Here is a 22,121-nt window from a genome sequence, read left to right on the forward strand (position 1 = left end):
ATATTGTCAACCACAATATAGTAAGAGCACTCACATGAAGCTATCAACTCGAATCTTAATTCTATGCAAACGAAACAGCTAGCATGAATTACCTAATACCAAAAAGAAGTCAAACGAGTAATATCTATCAAAGTTTCACCATAAGTCAAACCGGTCAAAAAGTCATCGGTCAAAACTAAAGTCAACGGTCAACACGTGCCACGTGTCGGGTCCACTATAAGCCAAAAATAATCATAGATTGACCTCAACCCACATGTCGCGTCCAAGGAGTGGACTTGATGCATTTCCATGGCATACTAACTCCTTCATTAAATACTTAATCTATAAAAAAAGCTATAATCGTCCAAAACCATCAAAAAGGGTTCTTAAATGGATAATGCTTCCAACTTCATCCATGCACACGCCTCTAACAATCCAACATTAACCTTATATCCAAAATGAGGTCAAAAAGACATAAATCTTCTTGTATTGTTCGAAGAGAGCTCAAGTTTACTATTGTTTCATCCCATTAAGTGCATAAATGACCATTCATTAACTCAAAAGCTTGAAGTTTTCCAAACACCTAGCAAAGGGGACCATACTTGACCAAAATGCTCTAAAACTCTTCTACGTACTAGATCCATGAACGAAACACATAAATATTGGAACTTTATAACTTACAAAGGTTAAAAATATGATGAGAATGCTGAAACTCTTATGGATCTTGATACCTTGTACCATAAACACAGATTCAATCTAAAAAGGCACCAAAGCACACAAAATCAAAGGAGAATAGGGTTTGCGCTTTAGGGTTTTTGAGAGATGGAGACCACACAAACGAGGAAACCATGGAAGTTATAGCATTTAAATAGGGCCCAAAGCCCGATACCTAGGGTTTTGGATTGATTGTGATGTTGCGTCATGCCCGCACTTGGACGCGCCGCACCCGACACACACCAACACGTTGCGCCAGCCATTCCACGTGTCGTGTTCAAGCCCAAATCTCAACACTTTTAAATCTTAAAATCAAAACTTGGCAATTATAACATATTCTGAAAATAGTCGTTACATATTTGGTTAAATATCAATCGACTTGCATGGTCTTAAACATGGGGTATCAAAGCTGATTTATTATTGTTTCTACATTATGCAAAAAATTTGCTCCACTTTAAGCTACCATTACTGCTTCATCATAATTTTGATTACCTATTTTTTTTCTTCTCCAAAATGTAGTTCAATGTTTTGGTGTAATTTTAGACACTGGAAACACATTATTTGGTTGTGTATCAACTAATTTACAAGTCCCTAAACAAAGAGTATCATCCTTGTTTATGTTTTGTTATATATATATATATATATATATATATATATATATATATATATATATATATATTATAATAGATCATTCATTTGCAGAAGATATGAAATCTCTCTTTACTTTTATTCTATACTAAAAAGTTCTGATTTTTTAGTTATTTTTCGGTTCCAAACTAGGTTTTAAGTTATTTCTGGTTCCATACAAATGAGCCAAGTTTGTTTTTTTAATAGTTGGCTCAAAAACTGATATAACAGCCCCTGATTTGAAACCGAAACTAAATCTGGTTCGGTCCGGTCTTTGGTTTTAGGATTTGTCACTTTTAGCTTTCAGTTATTTTGGTTTCTGTCCGATTTCAGAAGCGAACACACCGTTGTGTCATACAACATCAAAGTTGTTTCTTAACATTAAGGTTTGACTGACTGTTAATATCAAGCCAAAAAACAAACAAGGAGAGGAGCTCATCGATCATGATCACATATTATAAAGACAATACATATAAAAGAAAAAAGACAAAGCATTTTTTATTTCTATCTTATAACTAAACATGTAATGTAAACATCAAACTCATCCATTGAAATCCATAAAAAACTATGATTTTTTTTAAACAATCAGTGACAATACAATACAAACACTCATTAGCCCACTTAATAAGACTTCATAGGCACTAATAAAAGTTCAAATATTGGAGAAGACTGAATGAGAATAATATTATACTTTGCAAAATAATAATAAAAGCGTCTTTGTATCTTCGTCAAATGGAGAACTACTTTGAAGCAATTTAGATCATCATTTTTTAAATTAAATTAAATTCAAAAATACAATAAACACACGTATATTTTTTAAACTAGGTTTCCATTAAATTAAAAAGATACTACATTAATTTAAAAAAAAAAACGACAATTTAAAATAAAGTAGAAGAAAACATAAACAATTCAAACAAAAACAACTACCCTTAATCCTATTTTTTAAACAACGTTATTTTATTTTGAGGAATTCTTCAACTTTTGTCAAGCTTTGAGATGTAAAAACGTTTTAGGTTTGTGTTTTCAAATTGATCTATGGGTACATTAACCAGATCAATATCGCTTTCGTATACATTGTTTATAACAAAGTTGTAAATTCTATTGAACACACAACATTTCACAATCATATCACGTCACTTCAAACATATTTCGTCGGGATTTTAACTTGTAGAACCCATTAAACCATAAAAGAAGCTTCCTACTTTTCCCAAAAAATCTCTAAAGATTTGAGTATATTCATCTTCTGAAACCGACACAGAAGTTTGTGCTAACTTCTCGTCTTCATCTTCTGACTAATTCATCATTTTGAGAGCCATGGTTTGAAAGAGTAGCACAAATGTGTGAATATGAATAAAATGAAAGAAGAATTGTATGAAAATAAAAAGGTTTACAATGGTATTTATATAGATATTAATTTAATAAAAAATAAAAATAAAAAAATGCCTAAAGTCACCATTATACATGGTTAAAGCCATGTTTTGAAAACCGGACCGGACCGGCCGGTTCGACCGGTTCAACCGGGAACCGGTTCATATAGATCAAAAAACCGGTATTTGTTTGAACCGGTGAAAACCGGCCGAACCGGTAAAAACCGGTCCGGTTGAACCGGTAAAACCGGACAAAACCGGAAATTTTAAAAAATATTTATTTTTTTTCATTTTTTTTTTATATAATTAAATATAGTTATAACATCATCCGGTTTTTCCGGTTTTTGAGACCGGTCCGACCACTTGAACCATCGAACCAATAAGACGATCGGTTCGATCTCCGGTCCGGTTTTCAAAACCTTGGGTTAAAGGAAGAGTCAAAGAGTAAATGATTTTTATTGAACGTTGTAGGTTGTTTTTGACTTCATAAAACATCATGGCCACACCTGACCGTAAAGGTTTGAGAGGTGGTGTGCACTAATTACGATCTTGATCGACCACGATCCTTCTTGTGGTAACCATTGCATAAGGCCATTTATAACTGATAAAACGAATACAACAAATTCAATCTTTTTATCAAAGTTTTTTTTAATTATTTTAAAATTTCTTTTATGACTCTATATTTTGACCAAAGAAAAGAAAGGAAAAAAAAGGCATCTGGGAATTATGCTTCACTGGATCTAGGGTTTTTGTCCCAAAATTCCCGGTCCATATATAAATACTTCAACTCTTCATCCTGCTAACCCCTCTCACCCAAACTCTACCGGCCGTCATCCCGCTTATTCCGTCCATCTCACCGATCTCCACATACAAAGTTTTCAGAGATGGCTGTTACTTTCTCCGATCTGCAAACTGAAGCTGGCTTGAAGGCTCTCGAAGCCTTCCTCTCCGGAAAAACTTACATCTCTGGGTCGGTATTGCATTGTAGTTACTCATTACTCAATTCACTTGTACCTTTATTTTTCCAGATTCAGTCTATTGTTTTGTATAATTGTTGTGTTTTCATTCGAATGATTCAGTGACCAAATCACAAAGGATGACGTTAAGGTTTACGCAGCTGTTTTGGATAAACCAAGCGCCGATCTGTACCCCGCTGCTAGTAAGTGGTACGAGTGCGTTGCTTCACAGCTTGAATCAAGGTCTGTTTGAACTCTACTCCGTTTACTTCAACAATATGCACCTTTCTTATTCTTCGGCGATTGTTGTCGATCGGGTTTAGTAGTAATCTAGGCATTCGGTAATATAGTTCAGTAGATAGTCAACTATGATGTAGACGATTCAATCGTGATATAGTTCTATGCTAATACTATAATTTGTCTGTCAATTCCACATCTACATACGACCTTAATTATGGAATCAAAGTGGGATTGACATAGCATAATGTTATGCTAATACATAGCGGTGTGTGTGATCTCCATTGTTACTTACCTTTTACAACTAAATCATGCAGTTTCCCAGGCAAATCTCTTGGGGTGAGAGTCTCTGCTCAATCTCCATCAGAGGAAGCTGCTCCAGTCAAGGAAGCTCCCAAGGTGTGTTTCACGTTCCCTATATCTTTTTGATCTTTTTTTTGGTTTCAAACTTATTGAATTTTGATCCACGTGGATGTTACAGGAAACTGAAGCTGCAGCTGAAGATGATGATGATCTTGATCTCTTTGCTGATGAGACTGAAGAGGAAAAGAAGGCAGCTGAAGCAAGGGATCAAGCAAAAGCTTCAACAAAGAAGAAAGAGAGTGAGTTTGTACATCTTTTCTTTGTTTTATTCTATCTTCTTTTCTTTCTCTTTTATCAGCTGTATAACTCCATGTATAATTTAGGTGGGAAATCATCCGTTCTTATGGATGTAAAGCCATGGGATGATGAGACAGACATGAAGAAGCTTGAGGAGGCTGTTCGAAGTGTTGAACTAGAAGGCCTTCATTGGGGACAATGTATGGTTTACTATAGCAATATCATTGAAATACAAATTGAATATAAAAATTCACTGCTAAAAATATAATTGGTGTTGTGTTTGATGTTTTTTTGTAGCAAAACTTGTGCCAGTTGGTTATGGGATAAAGAAGATGACGATCATGTTGACCATTGTTGATGATCTTGTTTCTGTGGATGATCTGATTGAGGATCGACTTACAGCTGAGCCCATCAATGAGTATGTGCAGAGTTGTGACATTGTTGCATTCAACAAGATCTAAATGCAAACCTCACCCACAAGTTTTGGTTTTCTATCATCTTGTTTCATGTTAGTGTTGTATTTCAAACCAATCATACTTGATGCCAAGGATTTTTATTGGAGTTACTAATGACACCACCATTTCCAGTTTTGTTTGCTCTAAATACATGTGTGTCACTTCCTTCGAGACCATATATATTGATTAATGCTAAGAGAAAAATTTACAATAATGTTTGGTTTAGAGTAAATTAGGCTGTTGATTTTTTGGCTTAATAGATTAAAATAACAATAACATATCATAAATATACCACCGCAAAAGGGAGATAGACCAAGGGTTCCTTGGGAGAACTCAAGGATGTGACAAGTGAAGGCTTTTAGAGAAAGGTTTGTTTAAGATGATGAACCATCTTTTTATGGCTTACTTGTTAAGGTTTTTAGTGAGTAGTGATGACGAGAAAGAGCCAGAGTGAAGGAAAGTATAATGGGCCTAAATAAGAAACGAAGAAAGTAGTGGCTAAAGTGAAGTATATGGCATACGAAGATATATACAAAAGAATGGGGAAATGGGATTTTTAAGAGGGAGGGAGAGTGAAAATGTGAAATTGTCGTGTAGGCTAAAAGCTAAAAGTACTTGGCTACGATAACTGTCCGATTTACTAACCCTAGACAAAGCTACAAATCTAGACCAAATCGATATCATTATGTTGTGTACGAGGGAGGAGGTGTAGTGGCTAAAGAATCACTTTTATATTATAATAAAGACAACCAAGATGCCAAAAGAATGAATATCTAGCTTTGAGATACTATAATGAACAAAAGAGATATCGAAAGGTATGACAACTATTGCAGTATTAAGCTACTTAGTAATGCAACAAACTATAGGACTGGTAGGTGTGGACAACGCCCACACGACGTTATTTGGAAAAGACAAAAAAATGTGTTATAACGTGTTATGATGGTAACGGAGAGTAACGTGCAGGCTAATAACGAATGATAACATGGATAGAGGACGGTTTTCTCGTGTTATAACACCTAATAACACCCAATAACGCCTCTTGGGGCATTGCCCATACCCACCTCTCTAAGAGATGGTGTTGGAGACCATAATGAAACATGAAACAACATTACTTAAAAAGAAATTTGACTTCATGCCAATGAGGTTGAAGAATGATGCTATCCACCTTCTCGAACGCCATATGAAAAAGCACAGGGAAAAAATGATCTCTATATAGTATCCATAAGTATTGAAAAGTCATGGTTACATGTACTACATGACATTTTGGAAGTCATATGGTTACGTGTACTACATGACATTTTCGAGAACCCTGTAAGTGTTCAAAGGAATTATACACGTCATGTCCTACAGGTCTCCGACATGTTTTCAAATTACAACCAACAACATATGGTCTTTCATAGGCTACACCAATGATTGACTCATAGCCATACATCTTTGTCTTTTTAAAGGATGGTATCCATCATCATATAAGGAAAGAGTGTCATGGTGTATGTTTTTTTTTTCTAATGAATGTTTTCGCGGTACACATTAAAAATGAGCCAATTGCTAGGTTGGATACTCGGAGCCAGAAGGCAACAATATAAGAAAATGGTTACGGAGCAACATAATTTACACAAAATACCTATGATGTAATTTCGGTGGAGAGCATAATAATGGAGCATAAGTATATATAGATGAGCAAGCTCTACACCCAAAGGAGGGTTTCAAGCACTAGGGTCTTTGATCCAAAAGGAATCAACCATGGTTATAATTAATAGGGTTGTTCATTCCGAGTCAGCTCCTATGCCGCTAGTTATGCCTTGCTTGGTCCCCAGACACAATGGAGGTTCTGTAGCGCGTCAATCGTCATGAGTACCAGGCTAAGGGGCGGTTGAGCAACTCAAGCGAACCGCCCTACCTTACTACAACATAAGGATAGAAGGGAGAGGGTTGTGAAGGTGGCCTCCTTATCCACACCTTCGGTCGGATGAATGGAGGACCGACCGACCCGGGTTTTCACGAGTAATGGCGGGTTCTGGACTGTCAAGGGTGCTAGTGCATACCCCGGGGTGATCATTTATTTGGATAAAATCAGGTTCTCCAATTGGACAATCTAAATTGGATTATTTGGTTTATATATTCGAATTTTATGATTGGTTTACAACAAAAACGGATTATTATTTTGGATTTCAGATTGGTTTTGGTTTATAAAATACGAACCAAATAGTCCAAAAAAGTCGAATAACAATCTATTGTTGATTTGTTTTTAGTATATCTATAATTATTTATTAATTTAATTTTTTCAAATAAGTTCAAAGTTTCATCTAATAAAAAACATTAATATGTATTTTTCTTTCAAAAGTGTTTTTTTTCCTATTAAATACTAAACTACAATAAACATTTTTAGTAGTTTATAAATTTTAAATCACAACTAAATAATATGTTTTGCTTCTTTTATACAAATTGAATAATATTATAATTATATGTCGTTTTAAAATATTATGTTTTTGAAAACCAAACTATAAAAACCTATCCAACAGAATTGTAATTGGATCGAATCGAATCAGATTCAAATTTAGTTCGAACTATTCGGATCCTTATTTTGTGGAATTATTTAATTGGATTGGACCGAACCGATCTATCCAAACGAACACCCCTAACAATTAACAGAATCGACTATGGAGATATTCATAGTCAAGCAAACAATGAGGAGAGGACACCTAGAAAGACAGTAGGAAGATAGACTTAAAAGATACATAAGATTATGTAAGCGTGGATGTTGGTTTGTGCTTACAATATTTACATTTCTTGCACCTTTTCACATTCATTTTTTATTGCTTTATTTTCGTTGGTGAAGAATGAGATGGGTACCGACTACTTTCGAACAAACAATAGATGAACAGTGACTCCTTATTTCACCTCTTTGCTTGGGCAAAAAAAATTTGCAATTTTTGTCCCATTGACACCAAGTAGATTAGAAAGCATTGTTTAGAGCTTTCCATGTTAACCAAACACTAAACAAGAAATAAGATCAATGACAAAACAAAAAATAAAATAACGATTGTATTCAACATGACAACATATCCCATCAAATTCAGATTTATGTATTTCATCATATTGGGATCGATTTCATCACCATCATGGAGTACAACTCCATGTTTTTTTTTTCCCTCAAACTTCCAAACAAATAAAAACCCAAGCATCTTCATTCCTCTTGCTTTATTTCTATAACAAAAACAAATACATCTTCCTTCCTTCCTTCCTTCACTTGCAGAAAATCAAAATCAATAGCCCCAGTAATCATTTCTGATTTCATCATCAAACTTCTTCTTCAACTCTGGGTGCTTCTCAAAGTACTCATCAGCAGTCATGGTGCTAAGCTTTTTCTGCCATAATCAAACAATTAAATTCAATTATCAACAAACTAATAACATTTAAAATGGATTTCAAGTTTATAAACTTTGCCACATCATCATTGTTTCTTACCTTCAGGTCTTGCACATCAGCAATTTCTTTCTCAAGTCTTTCAGATTCCTTGAGAGATTTCTGCTCTGCTTCTTTAAGTTCCACCAGCTGTCATTTCATATTTACAAATATATATAATCAGATCTGAATTTAAGAACTGAATTTTAATACTATATAGTTTCTTACCAGTGCATCAAACTTCGGTTTATACTCTGGGGTAGTTTTGTCAACAAACTTTGGGATTTCAACACCTGTAAAGAGGATCATGAATGTAACTGTTTGCATAAAAATCGTTTGTATAAAAGTGTATGCATGTTTGTTTGTTGGTAAAAGAAAGACTTACTTTCATAATATTCTTTGTAAGAATCAACAATGCGGGATCCAAGCCCTTTCCTGTAGTACTCCCAATCAATAGGTTCTGGCTCCTGCATTATCCAACAAGAAAAATCATTGGAATTGAAATACAATGAATCTTCTCATTTTGTATACCTAAATTCTCGAAACCATGTCATATGAATCTTCTCATTTCAATTGCATCTACAGGTTGTATGGAAATTTAAATGCTTTTGACAATCCAATTCAGCAAAGAAATTGCGAGTTCCAAAATTACGATCAATTTATAGCCTACAGAGTCAAAATTACTCATCATATATACACAAATAAACGAAACCTCTCGATGTAAAATCATTACGACAGTGTTACTATTAAAAAAGTACAGATCACAAGTCACGATCAATGTAAATAAATAAAAGGACAATATCAGCATCAAACCTAATCTGAATGTTTCGGATTACAGAAACCCTAGCTATCCAATAGAATGCAGATCCATATCGTTTAACATTTGATATCAATAGATTCAATATAGATAAACACATGCCGTCAATCGATAAGTGTATAAAAAGATTAGAGAGATTGATTCAATGACCTGGCTAAACTTGGTCTGAAGAGTTGAGTTGACTTCCTCAAAGGCACGGCGGAGTGACGAGAACTCCTTACGAGCCTCATCGGTGACGATCATCTTCGCCATGCCATCCCAATCGATAGATTTTGATGCCTTGAATGCCACATCCACCACCTTCTTCCCTGCACCGCTCATCTTTCTCTGTTTTTTCTCTCTCGGAAATCGAAGAGATGAGTACCTCGGAGCTATAGCAACTGCCAAATTGCAAAGTGTGTCATTTTAGGGTTCGTTTTAGTTTTGGAGGTGTTTGGACGCACGGTTAAAAAATGATTAGTTACAAAACAAAAAATAATGAATGTAAAATCTTACAGAAAATTAAGATTAAAACTTAAAAATCTTGAATTATGGATATATGGAATATTTTCTAAGACATAATAGAATGAAAGTTTTAAACTTTGTGATTATAATTATATGTAAACATTATAATTTAACATATATTTCTTGAAGAACGACATATTACTAATTTGACTTTACGAAATTACTTTAAGTAATAAAAGTTCACAAAAGAAAATTCCTATTTTGCAAATAGTATGATTGTCATTTTGATAAAAGATGATCTTGTTTAGGTACCATTTCATAGATGAAGTAGGTGGGACAGAACTAGATTGGACTGGACTGAATAGAATTGGATTGGACATGACAAATAATTTATATAGCGTTTGATAAGACTGGAACAGAACAAAACAAGTTGTCTGAAACTGTTTGATAACAATAGAACTGGACAGTACATGATGTAAAAATGACCATATTATTCTTTTGCAAAAATGTTAATAATAATTCTATTTGACATACATAACTTCAAAATTAACATTTTTATTAAAAAAATTATTTAAAATTCTCATATTAACATAAGTTCTAATAACAAATACTCAAAATTGCTTCAAAATAAGAAAATTCTAAACCCAAGTGGTTCCCAAAATACGTAATTTTAAACATAAAATAACAATTTTCAATCGTCTTCTCCGAATATAGTATTCGCAAAAAATGATTTGGTAGTTGCATCCAAGCTATTCCACCGTCAGTAACACATACATGTTTTTTGCAAAATTGAAACAAACCCGCATGACTTTTGAAGAAGACAACTACATGGTCTTCAACTCTCCATATCTACAAAGTTTAAAGAAAAAAAACAAGTAAAAAATAACATCCTAATGATTTTAAAGAAAGACGTTTGAGAGACGAATATGACAATTTTTACCGATATGACAAAAAATATTATTAAAATAAATGAAATATTTGCAAGAGGTTGGAGAGATACAAAAGCTAATAAAAACAAAAGAAAATTACACAAAACAAACAATGTACTTAACCTCAATAACAATATACTTTCATTACCACCAACCAAGACAACTGAACAATTGAATAAAGTCTTATTGGACTGGGTCAAAATTTCATTTAGCTTTGTTTTGAACATGCCAAACACCATGGAAAGTTTTTTAGTTCTATTTTGTTCCACTTATTTCCCATCACCATACGGGGCCTTAGTAATATGAGTAGTGATTCGAGTTAATTGGGTTACAACAAAAGAAAAAAAAGATTTTGCAAAATCCATTTTATAAAATGAAATTTATAAAAAAATTCTGGTAATAAGACACCTTTTATTTCAATCATTTTAGCAATCACCCCTATAATATATACATTTAACCTTACAAAAAGTAATGATAATAAGATTAATGATTTAAGTTTAACTGGGTTACCATAAATCAAGTCCAATGTTCCTTAAGTACGCACCCATTGATCCATATATGTAGACATGTCAATAGAGTGAGTTTTGACCATGATTCGATCCAAATCCATAAGAATCATAAGAGTTTAGATCTAAATTTTGATTCGTTTATACGTTAACTATATATACCTGTTAACCATTTTATTAAAAATGTTGGGCATGGATTATTATCAATATGTTCTATTTATAATCCGTCCTCTAAATATTATAATTATAGTCTTTAATTTTCCCAATCGTTTATTTTTAAGAGAAAATTACAAAAATAACCTAATATCGTAATTATTTTGTGGAAAATAGCCAAAAAAACTCAAATTACAAATATAGTCATGAAAATCGCAGACGGATTAAGCCCATCTGCAATTTTAGCATTTGATCTGTGAACATACAAGTCGCTAAAACACAACCGTTCTTTAGCGACTTGTACGTTCACAAATGTTTTTTTTTTTCCGTATAAATACCACAATCTTTGACTAAATTCGTATATGAACTAAGTTCATCTGCAATTCCTCTCATCCCACCTGCGATTTTGCGTTTTTTTAATATCTTTTACTACGAAATTGATATGGCTTGACTACGAAACAACTTTATTATATATAAAGTTCTACAAAAAATTATCACTTTAGTTGTTATTTCTTTGGAAAATTTGTTTAAACCTCTATAATAAAATGAATTCTCTAAAAAAAAAAGTTTTAAAAATGTTTGAAAATTGAAATCGTCTATAATGCCTCTAAAAAGATAGTTTTCCAACAAAAAGTTTGAAAAATGAAAAAAAAAAAAAACGTTTTTATACCCTTGAAAAAAGGGAAATCACAAATGGACCGAGTCCACCTATGAACGTATAAGTCGCTAAAGCAAGAACGTACAAGTAAAATCACAAATCCATTGAGTCCATTTGCGATTTTGATGACTATTTTTGTAATTTGGGTTTTTTTTGCTATTTTCCACAAAATAATTAAGGAATTAGGTTATTTTTGTAATTTTCTTTATTTTCTCGTTCCGATTTTCTAGAATTCAATAACCACTTTGTCATTTATAAATCATCAATCGGCAATTTGAAGTTCGAAAAATCATTAATCGCCCCTCAACTTTGCGATCGCAATTGACAATCTTACATTTGCATTCACAAATCGCAACTCAACTCACGTCACACTACGATGAATCGCATCTCAAGTCCTCAAGTCTACAATCAATTTTTTTGTAAAAACAACTATTACCCACATTGGATTTTGTCGATTTTCTAAGAACCCAAGTGCGTTTTGAGTTTTTAACTAAAACATAGCAATTTATTTTTGGAGTTTTTCATAATAAGATACTAGTTATAAATAAATATAGATTTTTGGATTTTTATTCTTTCTACAGTTGATTTTACATGTTTATCACTACAATCAATTTCTTAATGTTTTAAATGGGTGGTGGATATCCGTTGATTTGGATGATAAAGATATGTGTTCAATTATTCAAAAACATTTGCATAATGAAGCAGGTTTGGATCAGATTTTGAAACTTGTTAAAAGGTTTTGGATGATGACCAAATAAAAAAAAATGGTTATATTGAATAACAAATTCAAAAATTCTAAATGAGGGATGAACATGTCAAATCTGTTATAAATTTTATTTGATGTACGGTTTTATTACAAAACTGTTAAAAACAATAACACCTTTTTTTTTTTTCTTGTTATTTGAGTTTGCTAGAACCAAACTTGTTTAACTGGTCATGGTTTCTAATGAAAAGGTTTTAACTGCTCAAGCGGTTAAGTCGAGATAATAAAGAATAGGCAAACAGTTAAATTGAGTTTAAGTTTAACCTAAGGCAATTTAATTGAGCTCGCCTCGATTCATTTTCAGCCCTAAGACGGAATACACCTTTATTTACCCTTATCTTAATATTATAACTAAACACATACAAATAGAACTATTACATGTTCAATAATTTTACGTGACACAACACAAGAGGACCTTTAAGTGAACCTAGATTTCAAAAACATACATGAAATATCACAAATAAATTAAAATGCAAATAACATATATATGATATGTACGTTCGAGTTTGAGTTTGTACGCTTCATTTACGAAAGCAAAATCACCACACCTAAAAGGCTAAAACATACACACACCTTCAAAAACCCTAAAAACCAAAATCCAAAACCGAACTAAAGAGAACCTTTTAAATTTCTCTTTCAATTCGAGAGCAACTAAAATTGTATCCAACTAGGTCGCGACTTCTCCATTCGGGTCTCTCCATAGGGTTCATCATTATCCATCCTCTTATTGTTCCTAAAAGCCGCACAAGCAACAACATATGCAATCACTAGGAGAATCAGAACAACAATGTTAATAATCGAAACCTTCCTCCAACTTTTCCTAAGACTCGCTAACACCCCCGCCTTACACGAGTTACACCCGTAGCATAACTGTTCTTGATCGTTACTCCACCTCATGCAGTCACGATTGTTTGTTGCTAACGCTGAGTTAACGGGGTTCCATGTTGTCTCGTTCACGTACACGTACCCACATTCTGTTGGTGGCTTACAGCATCCCGACTGCAATAATTAAACAAAAAGTTTCATTAATAATTTAATAATAATTAATTGAGAAATCAAATAGTATCCTACTCTTCCTTGCTACTCATATTTCTACCAATTTAAAATTATGACAAGTGTCAAGTTTTATTTTCCCAATAATATTAGGACACTTGTCACAATTTTAAATGAGAAATTATTCGTACACAATAGTTTTTTCCATATATACAACAATTAATATTTTATAGAGTTCCATAAAATAACATTTTAAAGTACAGATTGTTGTGTATGAAGAATAATTTTCCTATATGAATTAATTTCTATTTTAAATGGTTAGAACGTGGGTATAAAAGAAAATAGAATGCAATTTATTTTTTCTTATTAATTATTGATACACGAGGGGCCCATTTACCAACTAGATCAAAGGAAAATTTTCAAACATCATCCTTATTATTATAAAAGTCCAAAAATTCGTTACTTTAGAATTAATTTTTTGATGATATGGCGAAGTAAAAGTATAATAAAAGAGAAAAAGCAAGTGGGACACTAGGGCGTGGCTTGGAAAGGGGAGAATTAAGGTCAGAAGCGAAAATGCAAAGGTAAGTAACAGGGGGCAGTTGAGATTTGGGGATCTTTTGACCAAGCAACCAATAAATTATAAATCCACAAAATAAATTTAATGGTTTTAATAAAAAAAAAAATAGAATTTTTTTGAAGATAATTGAACGTATTATGTAATGATTATATTACGACTTTTAAAATTAAAAAAGTTGAATAGATATATGGATACATTTTGGATTGTGCGTGAAATGTGCATGGAAAATGATAAGAGGTGGATGGGAAGTCAACCGACTCAACTCGTATGCGTGGATGAGATAAGTTTGCATGAATTACAATAACAGTCCTTAAACTATTTTCGATTTAATAGCGGATGGGATTTCTGATTTCATAAACGTTACCAAACTTTTGGGGTCCCATCCGTACTAATGTCAGAAGTTAGAGGACGTTTCGTGACATTCATTGGTTTGTAACAAAATGAAAAAAGTTTATTTGGTTCTAAAGCGTTGTGATTTTGTTTCGATGTCTTTGTGACCCGAACCGAATGGACCGATTTCTATGGGTTATCCATTGGGCAGCCGGGCTTTGTTGATATAGTGACACTTGAAACGACTTTGTTAGGCCATTTGTTCACTCTACTGCCTCTCTTCAACACGTGTATTGCATTTCTAAACCTCTATGACCCTACAAATATTCGGTAAATCTGACATAATTTTTCAGAAGAATTTTAAATGGATTTATTTCATAAAAAGAAAAAAAACAAATATAAAGTGAAGGTGGTTTTTAGTAAGAAAACAAAAGTACAGACGAATACAGAACTATTACATGAATGTATGTTACATTTAAAAAGTGTTCAATGCTTTTAAATTAAACAGTTATATTTATTATAGTCAGTAATTAGAATTATTTCCGTATTCTATTACTTATTTTTTTTTTCAATTATTGTATACATAAGTTTGCTACGTGTTATAGGTGTCCTATTCCACGAAATTACATGACAAGTATGGAAAATTAAAAAAACTGGCACCAATCATTAATGTACACGACAACGACACGATTGTTTCACACCTAACATTAATTCAATAAATTTACCAATTTATTTAATTAAATTGTGCATACTCACCTTTGTCTTTCATACTTGTTTCCCGTATATGATAAAATTAAAAATATTGTTGCTACACATATTTAATTAATGTTACATTCTCTTTATCAATATTAAAATAAAAAAAACTTCGTTTAGAAAAGCCAAAACATCACGTAACTTTTAAAAAATAAACATTAAAATAAATTTTGCGTATGTCAAACAATAATGACAGATAATGTATAACTGGACCATGGCTAATAGTATTACTTTAAATAGTAATATAGTACTGTATATCCATCTGATAAATATCTATCATTTTTATTTTCTTAAATATTTATAAAAAATAATTTACTAAGTCTAAAAAAAAATGAGTGTTACCTCAATTGGATTGAGCTTTCGCTGGTAATACATATCAGCAGACTCCGGAAACCCACCAACAACCCGACCCGTTTTCGCACAAGCATTCGAATCACGGATACAGGAACTGATTTTCCGCCAATAGCTATCACTTGCAACCCGATCCTTAAGCCAACCCGAATAGTCCGGTAGGTAATAGTCCTCGTATTCCCGGTTTAATACGGGTCGACCCGATCCTTTGTCGGTTACCACATAGGCGAATATCACAAATCCGATAAGCAGAGCGATGATGACGAACATCGCCCAGAGGTAAAGGTACATTACAAAAGTATTCCGGTAACACGCGCCGGCGAATCCAGCGAGTGAGACCACCATGATTGCGACTCCGATGACGATTAATGGCCACTGGAGGAAGCTCATGCAATCGGTGTTGTTGGCTCGCGTGCTCAGCCATATTCCGCCACCAAGAATTGGAATTGATAGAAGGAACGTCAGGAAGTTTAACATACCAATCAGATGGTTGCTCGACCTCATGATTTCACTCTGTTCCTCTCTCTCTCTCTCTCTCTCTAGAATCTACAGTTATATGTTTGTTTCTCTCTCTAAAAGTAAAGTGATTTTCAAGCTCTGTGTGTGGTGTGTGTGTTTTGGAGTTTTTTTTATATAAGCGTGTGTTGAATGAGGGGAAGCAAGGAGGGAAGAGTACAAAGATGAAAGTATGAAGCATGTGTATGTGTGACTCTATTTGACGAAATGACGAAAATGGGTTTGGGATGAAAGTGAGAAAAGGAAAGAGAGAGGGTAATTCGTGTAAATCTCTATAAATACAAAACTGCATATATGAAATATCTGCTTTGTCGACAGAGCGAAGGTGGCATGTCAATTGTCATGGGTTCATTTCGTTTAGTTTAATAATTGTGACATTGAATATAAGGATATTCATAAAAATGATTTTTTTTAATGATTATATAAAAAAAATGTCAAGATGTTGCCCGTTTAATTAAACCACGGTATATGAAATGTGTTATTTTAGACTTGAGAGTTAAGATCCGATAGATATGTGTCTGTTCACGGCTTCATATCGACGAAATAACTGTGAAGCGGCCATCGTCGGATTTTATGGAGGTATGCATCAAAATTAATATCTGCAAGAGATGTTGAATCTGTGTGTATGTGTTCGAATATGAGCCAAATGTTCGAAGGAAAAAAAAAATATACAATTATAGCTGTTCAAAAAAAGAAGATGCGTGTGTTCATGTCATGCTCCTTATCCTTATTTATTTGCAAAATCAAATGTATGGTATACATCACATCCCAGAACTTATTTTTTGGATTCGAATGAGTTTACTGACCAAGATCTTTGAATCCGGACGAGTTTATGGTTTCTATATGTTAGTTTTTAGTAGCATTTAAACGAAAGTTAGTTTTGGATTAGTATTTTTTTTTTTGGACGGCGACATTAATATTCAATGGAATTTAAGATTCAACTGAATTATTTCAAAGACCCAAAAAGGGTTAAAAAGAGTAGGAGAGACTTGGTATACCACGTCATATTACCTTGATGTCCAATGTATGAACTGAACAAAGAAGAAGAAAAGAACAAGAACGAGGAATTACCGAATTACTTGATGAACTTTATTGCTTGAAAAAGTTAACTTAAACATCATAAACATTAACCTTATTTATACTAATAAAACAAAATTCCTACTCTAACAAAAAAACTGCATAAAATGAATGTTTTCTAAAATACCCTTACAACTAAAAATCATTCTTTGGTTCAAACCGATTAATCCAACAATCACTCCCTTAATCGATTTAGTCATGCCAACCACTCGTTCAAAACAATGTAACATATACCATGGCATTCTTTGGTTCAAACCGTCTTGATTCTCGACTTTTCCGAACACCCAACCTCCATCTCGGTCACATCCAAAGTCTTTTCTTAATCTTTTTGATTGTTGGCAACACATGTAACATATACCATGACATCCAATTGGACATGTTCATTACCATCCCGACTTTTTACAGATCAACGACCTTTCCCCGGCCACATCCAAAGCTAATACGCCATCTGATTTGAACTTCATCGCCATAATGTCCACATCGTGTTGTTTGTCCATTCCATTCTTGTCTTGACAACCATACCTTTGTTGATCCATCATATTTCGAGACTAGGCAGTTATAGCAGTCCAAAATCAAATATCGGTCAAGGGCCGATATTTGGGATATAGGTTATCGCGGTGGGATATCGGTGGGATATAGCAGTTCAAAATTGTCAATGTTTGAAACATAATCTTACGTAAGCCATGACATCTTCCTCCAAGTCCACATCAACCAAGACAACCAATTATTTTATCTAGATCATCCATATCAACTCTAATATCATTATCATTTAAGAATTATGTACTTAACACATCAACATGATCAAACCTATAGAAACTAGCAAGTTAACACTTAAGTATGTAATTAACATAACAATAAGATCGGTTAATACTAGGGGTGTCAATTTATGACACGACACGACAAAAATACATGACACGAAACGAAATCAGAACGAAATCAAAATTTGAATTCGTGTTCGTGTTGTTTTCGTGTTAATTTTAAAAAACACGACGTCGTGTCGTGTCATGTCGTGTTCGTGTTCATAAATCGACACGAAATTGACACGATTGAGCATGTGTCTGTCGTGTTTATCGTGTTTGTCGTTTTTGTCGTGTTATATATTATTAAGTATGAATTAAATAAACTAATAGTTATGTAATGTTATCTTTGTCGTGTCGTGTCGTGTTCGTGTTACACAAAACATTTTCATGTCGTGTCGTGTCAGATAAAAACACGACACGACTGCCCGATTTGACAACCCTAGTTAATACTTAAAACATGAGTCTATGACCTAAAACTAACAATTAAGTACTTAATATAATAGCAGGTTCAGTTAAGTTAAGTCCATAAGACTTAAGGCGATGACTTAACACTAAAAAAAAGCAAGTAAAATTACTTAACCGATATCCCACTTGGAAATCGCCTGTAAATATCGGTAAATATCACCGATTTTTGCGGTCCGATATTTGACACCGCTATTTTGAAAAGTACCGATAACCGATATCCCACCTGGAAATCACCTGGAAATCGCCGATATTAACTGCTTAGTTTCGAGAGATTCTTCCACCGAACGCCTCGGTTTTCAACCATCTCCTATATGTCGTATGCATCAATAATTAACTTGAATTTGATTGAAAACACCAGATAATTCGTTAGAGTCAAAATCAAAACTTGATATGCAATCGAACCTCCTTCTTTAACTAATGGCATCATTTTCTCTCCTTTGACAACCCCGAACTCTTTGATCAAGCTTGTTTTGAGAGCACTTTTCCGAACAAAAAGACAAGGTCACGACCACCTTTACCGTCTTCCATCACCCGCAAAACGAACAAAATCAAAGCCACCTGCTTTGATGTCTTCCCGTCCGTTTATTCCGCGCCTCCGATTAGTCTCTCTCTACCTTAGAACAAGCTCAATCAAGAGAAATCGGGCTCCTGTTGAGATGCTTCAACTCACGCTATAAAACAATCCACACCCCCTCAAACCGAACCAGTTCCCGTTGCGTCTGCCTCGCAGCAAAGGGATACACTTTTCTTAAAATCGACTCTCAGAGCGGCCGCCCTACGTCTTCACGAGCCCTAGGCTCTGATACCAAGTGTAGTATACCACCTGATATTACCTTGATGCCCAAGGTATGAATTGAACAAAGAAGAAGAAAAGAACAAGAACGAGGAATTACTTAGTCACCCATTGCATGGACAGCTTTCTGTTTCGCCATGGCACGAAGAACACCAGACACAATCCCTTCTTTGCTATCCTCCACAACCTCGCCAGAAGGACCCTCAGCCGGCCAGACAAGTAGGGTCACAGGTGAAGGAACGACCAAGGCAGTCCCACTTTTCGTGATCAAAGAACTCCTCAGAGGTCAAGCCACAACAGACGACGACTGGCTAAGGCGGCGAGGCGGGGGAAGTTTCCCATGCAGATCCACCACACGGTGCTCCGAATTCCCTTGATACCATTTCTGAAGGCAATAACTAGTTAAACGGTTATTATGCGTATAAAGGGAGAGAGAGAAAAAAAAAAGGAAGAACATGAGAATAACAACACTACCATTATACACAGTAAAGAAGACCATCATCTTGCTACATGCACGCCAGCTAGAGATCATCCTAACACCGACAAACATGACCTCTGACAACCCATAGACATTCACTTAAAGAGTCTTCAAGAAACCAACAGTGGTTTGGTTGTGAGGGAAAAGCTTCAGAATGACGTCGGAAAAGTTTTTCGCTCGACAGGCTCTCGACCAAGCAAATCTCGGTTGATCCATAACCATTTCTCCTGCTGATTCTTGGGTGTTTTACTGTCTGGAACAAGGTTGTACCCCCCACGACGAGTAGAAAAGGTATACTTATCACCAGTAGCTCCAAATCGAAAGAAGTATTTGAAGACAAAGAAGTCCGGGAGGATACCATTGGCTCGACATATAATTTCAAAGGCCACCATCTTATGAACCGCATTAGGCATGAGCATTTGGACGCTGCAACCGTTACGACGGAGGAGCTCCTCCTGGAAGTCGGTCAAAGGCAGGTGGAGACCAGCATCGAGCGTCTTTAAGTAAATGCCAAATTTCTTGGCAGGAGGGGCAGTGATCACGGCGCCAGAAACAGGGAACTCCACCCCCTCAGCCGGAGACAAACCATATGTCTCCTACAGTTGTCAAACTCAGAAGCAATAAGAACAAGACCAACCGGAGTCGTCAATACAAGACATCACCGAAAAAAAGGAGTGGAAATGTAAAATGCAAGAAGAAAGTGGGAGATCCCCTAGCTAGCAAACGCTATGACTACTAGACTATGGGACTTGATGACACGCCTACTGGTGTAGGCCAAAAGAGAGATCCCCTAGGTTGAAGGATCCCCCAGCTAGCCCAGCCAGGCCCAGCCTGGATGTATAAGCAAGAGCTCTAGCACCCAGGGAACCATTGAGTCCAGAACATCATAGCTAGCTAGTAAACGCTATGACTACTAGACTAGGGGACTTGATGATGTGCCTCCTAGCGCGGGCCAGAAGCGGGACTCCCCAAGTCGAAGGGTTCCCCGATTAGCTCAGCCAGACCCGACCTGGATGTCTCGGTAAGGGCTCCAGCACGCAGGCGCCCCCTTAGAGCGAAACGCCCGTGTAAGAAGTTCGGCCTTGCCAAGAACATCCCTACTACAGGACAAATGCAACTGCTCCACGCGACAAAGAGTACGCAAAGAGCACTAGCAACTGAGCCAATCGTTGGCCCTGACACAACAGGGGACATGACTAACCAGTCAAAGGAAAGGATCCTGTCGGAACTATGTCCATGTTCCCCGTACGGAACTGTTGGAATCCTTAGTATAAAAGGACCTTCGACATACCTTGAGAAGTAAGTAATCTATCTCAATATTCATCACTCTATGACTCGCCAAGTTATATGAACAACTCGTCGAGTCCGTCTTCATGAGTTGGGAGATTGCCTTGGACTCGCCGAGTTATATAAACAACTCGTCGAGTCCCATGATTTCCAGGTCCATAATTACGTCCATCTTGATAAGTCCCCTTCTAGACTCAACCATATTCCTCAGAAACAGAAAAGATTGGAGAACCAATACCCGACTCGCCGAGTCCCCCAAAGTTCATGTCTATAAACTCGATTTCTGCTGAACTCATCTCATACAGAGGGTAGACCTGACCTCCTAGGGTCGATATAACACGTAAAGTCATGAACTTTACGTCCATGCATAGGTCTTTAAGCTTAAAAGAACCAAAAATGAGGTCTACAAGATGCATGGGGCTCTTATGGCCATAAAGTTGGCACCTTAATGCCATGAGAACCCTCCAAGGTTCAAGATCTGAAGCCCTTTCTCTATATTACACTCTAAGACCCAAAAATGGATTAGAAATGCCCCAAAGATGTCAAGATTCAATCCCTAAAGTAGATCTAACAAGCAAGAAGTCAAGGTAGGAGCTTTTTACCTCAAACAAGCTGGAAATGCAACCAAACCTCTAGATCTACTGACTTCCTCTTGAATCTCCAAGTCTTTCCTTCCTTCTTCAAACTTCAAATCACAAAGAATGGCACGAAATAACTCACGAACACTCAAAGGTTGATTAGGGTTTCATGAACATGGTTTGGAGGTGATGGAGGTTGGGGTGGAGGCCTCATAAAGTGTTTAAATAGGGTGCAAACCCTCAAATTTAAGGTTTCACTCAGACAACTCCCACTCGCCGAGTCGGTCTCCCGACTTTTCGAGTAGGCCACTTAACCCCCCTGATCTGCAATCGATCCTACTCGACGAGTTGGGCCTCCAACTCGCAGAGGTGTAAAATATTAAAGTTTGCTTGAATTTAAATATGTAGCACCTGGTTCCTGGTATGTAAATCTTATTGAGTATTTTTCCTTCTTTTAGCCTTGGACTCGGCGAGTCATAGGTCCGACTCGCCGAGTAAGGACGGGACCCGGGA

The 22,121-nt window shown here is 35.3% G+C and overlaps 3 protein-coding genes across 3 annotated transcripts; 1 reads left to right on the top strand and 2 right to left on the bottom strand.

The window, feature by feature from the left end:
- Nucleotides 1-3,404: 3,404 nt before the first annotated feature.
- LOC111905041 (elongation factor 1-beta 2) lies at nucleotides 3,405-5,070 on the top strand. Its single transcript, XM_023900729.2, has 6 exons — nucleotides 3,405-3,657; nucleotides 3,767-3,886; nucleotides 4,198-4,279; nucleotides 4,362-4,482; nucleotides 4,567-4,680; nucleotides 4,778-5,070. Exons 1-6 carry the CDS (start codon nucleotides 3,572-3,574, stop codon nucleotides 4,939-4,941), a joined length of 687 nt encoding a protein of 228 aa, XP_023756497.1. The 5' UTR covers nucleotides 3,405-3,571; the 3' UTR covers nucleotides 4,942-5,070.
- Nucleotides 5,071-7,949: 2,879 nt separating this feature from the next.
- On the bottom strand, nucleotides 7,950-9,555 carry LOC111905040 (ATP synthase subunit d, mitochondrial). Its single transcript, XM_023900728.3, has 5 exons — nucleotides 9,305-9,555; nucleotides 8,723-8,804; nucleotides 8,566-8,630; nucleotides 8,401-8,487; nucleotides 7,950-8,300 (listed from the first exon to the last, which is right to left on the bottom strand). Exons 1-5 carry the CDS (start codon nucleotides 9,473-9,475, stop codon nucleotides 8,199-8,201), a joined length of 507 nt encoding a protein of 168 aa, XP_023756496.1. The 5' UTR covers nucleotides 9,476-9,555; the 3' UTR covers nucleotides 7,950-8,198.
- Nucleotides 9,556-13,050: 3,495 nt separating this feature from the next.
- LOC111905039 (tetraspanin-3) lies at nucleotides 13,051-16,307 on the bottom strand. Its single transcript, XM_023900727.2, has 2 exons — nucleotides 15,606-16,307; nucleotides 13,051-13,606 (listed from the first exon to the last, which is right to left on the bottom strand). The coding sequence occupies exons 1-2, from the start codon at nucleotides 16,116-16,118 to the stop codon at nucleotides 13,259-13,261; spliced, it is 861 nt and encodes a 286-aa protein (XP_023756495.1). The 5' UTR covers nucleotides 16,119-16,307; the 3' UTR covers nucleotides 13,051-13,258.
- Nucleotides 16,308-22,121: the final 5,814 nt, after the last annotated feature.

The sequence above is a fragment of the Lactuca sativa genome, chromosome 1, assembly GCF_002870075.4.
Source record: "Lactuca sativa cultivar Salinas chromosome 1, Lsat_Salinas_v11, whole genome shotgun sequence".
Classification (NCBI taxonomy): Eukaryota; Viridiplantae; Streptophyta; class Magnoliopsida; order Asterales; family Asteraceae; genus Lactuca; species Lactuca sativa.

Bases quoted from the DNA above. Each gene is read 5' to 3' on its own strand.
- LOC111905041 (XM_023900729.2), top strand. From the start codon at position 3,572: ATGGCTGTTACTTTCTCCGATCTGCAAACTGAAGCTGGCTTGAAGGCT. The intron at 4,483-4,566 runs GTGAGTTTGTAC...TGTATAATTTAG, and splicing joins TTCAACAAAGAAGAAAGAGA to GTGGGAAATCATCCGTTCTT. The intron at 4,681-4,777 runs GTATGGTTTACT...GTTTTTTTGTAG, and splicing joins AGGCCTTCATTGGGGACAAT to CAAAACTTGTGCCAGTTGGT.
- LOC111905040 (XM_023900728.3), bottom strand. From the start codon at position 9,475: ATGAGCGGTGCAGGGAAGAAGGTGGTGGATGTGGCATTCAAGGCATCA. The intron at 8,631-8,722 runs GTAAGTCTTTCT...TCCTCTTTACAG, and splicing joins TTACAAAGAATATTATGAAA to GTGTTGAAATCCCAAAGTTT. The intron at 8,488-8,565 runs GTAAGAAACTAT...ATGAAATGACAG, and splicing joins AACCGAAGTTTGATGCACTG to CTGGTGGAACTTAAAGAAGC.
- LOC111905039 (XM_023900727.2), bottom strand. From the start codon at position 16,118: ATGAGGTCGAGCAACCATCTGATTGGTATGTTAAACTTCCTGACGTTC. The intron at 13,607-15,605 runs GTAACACTCATT...TAATTATTGCAG, and splicing joins GAAAGCTCAATCCAATTGAG to TCGGGATGCTGTAAGCCACC.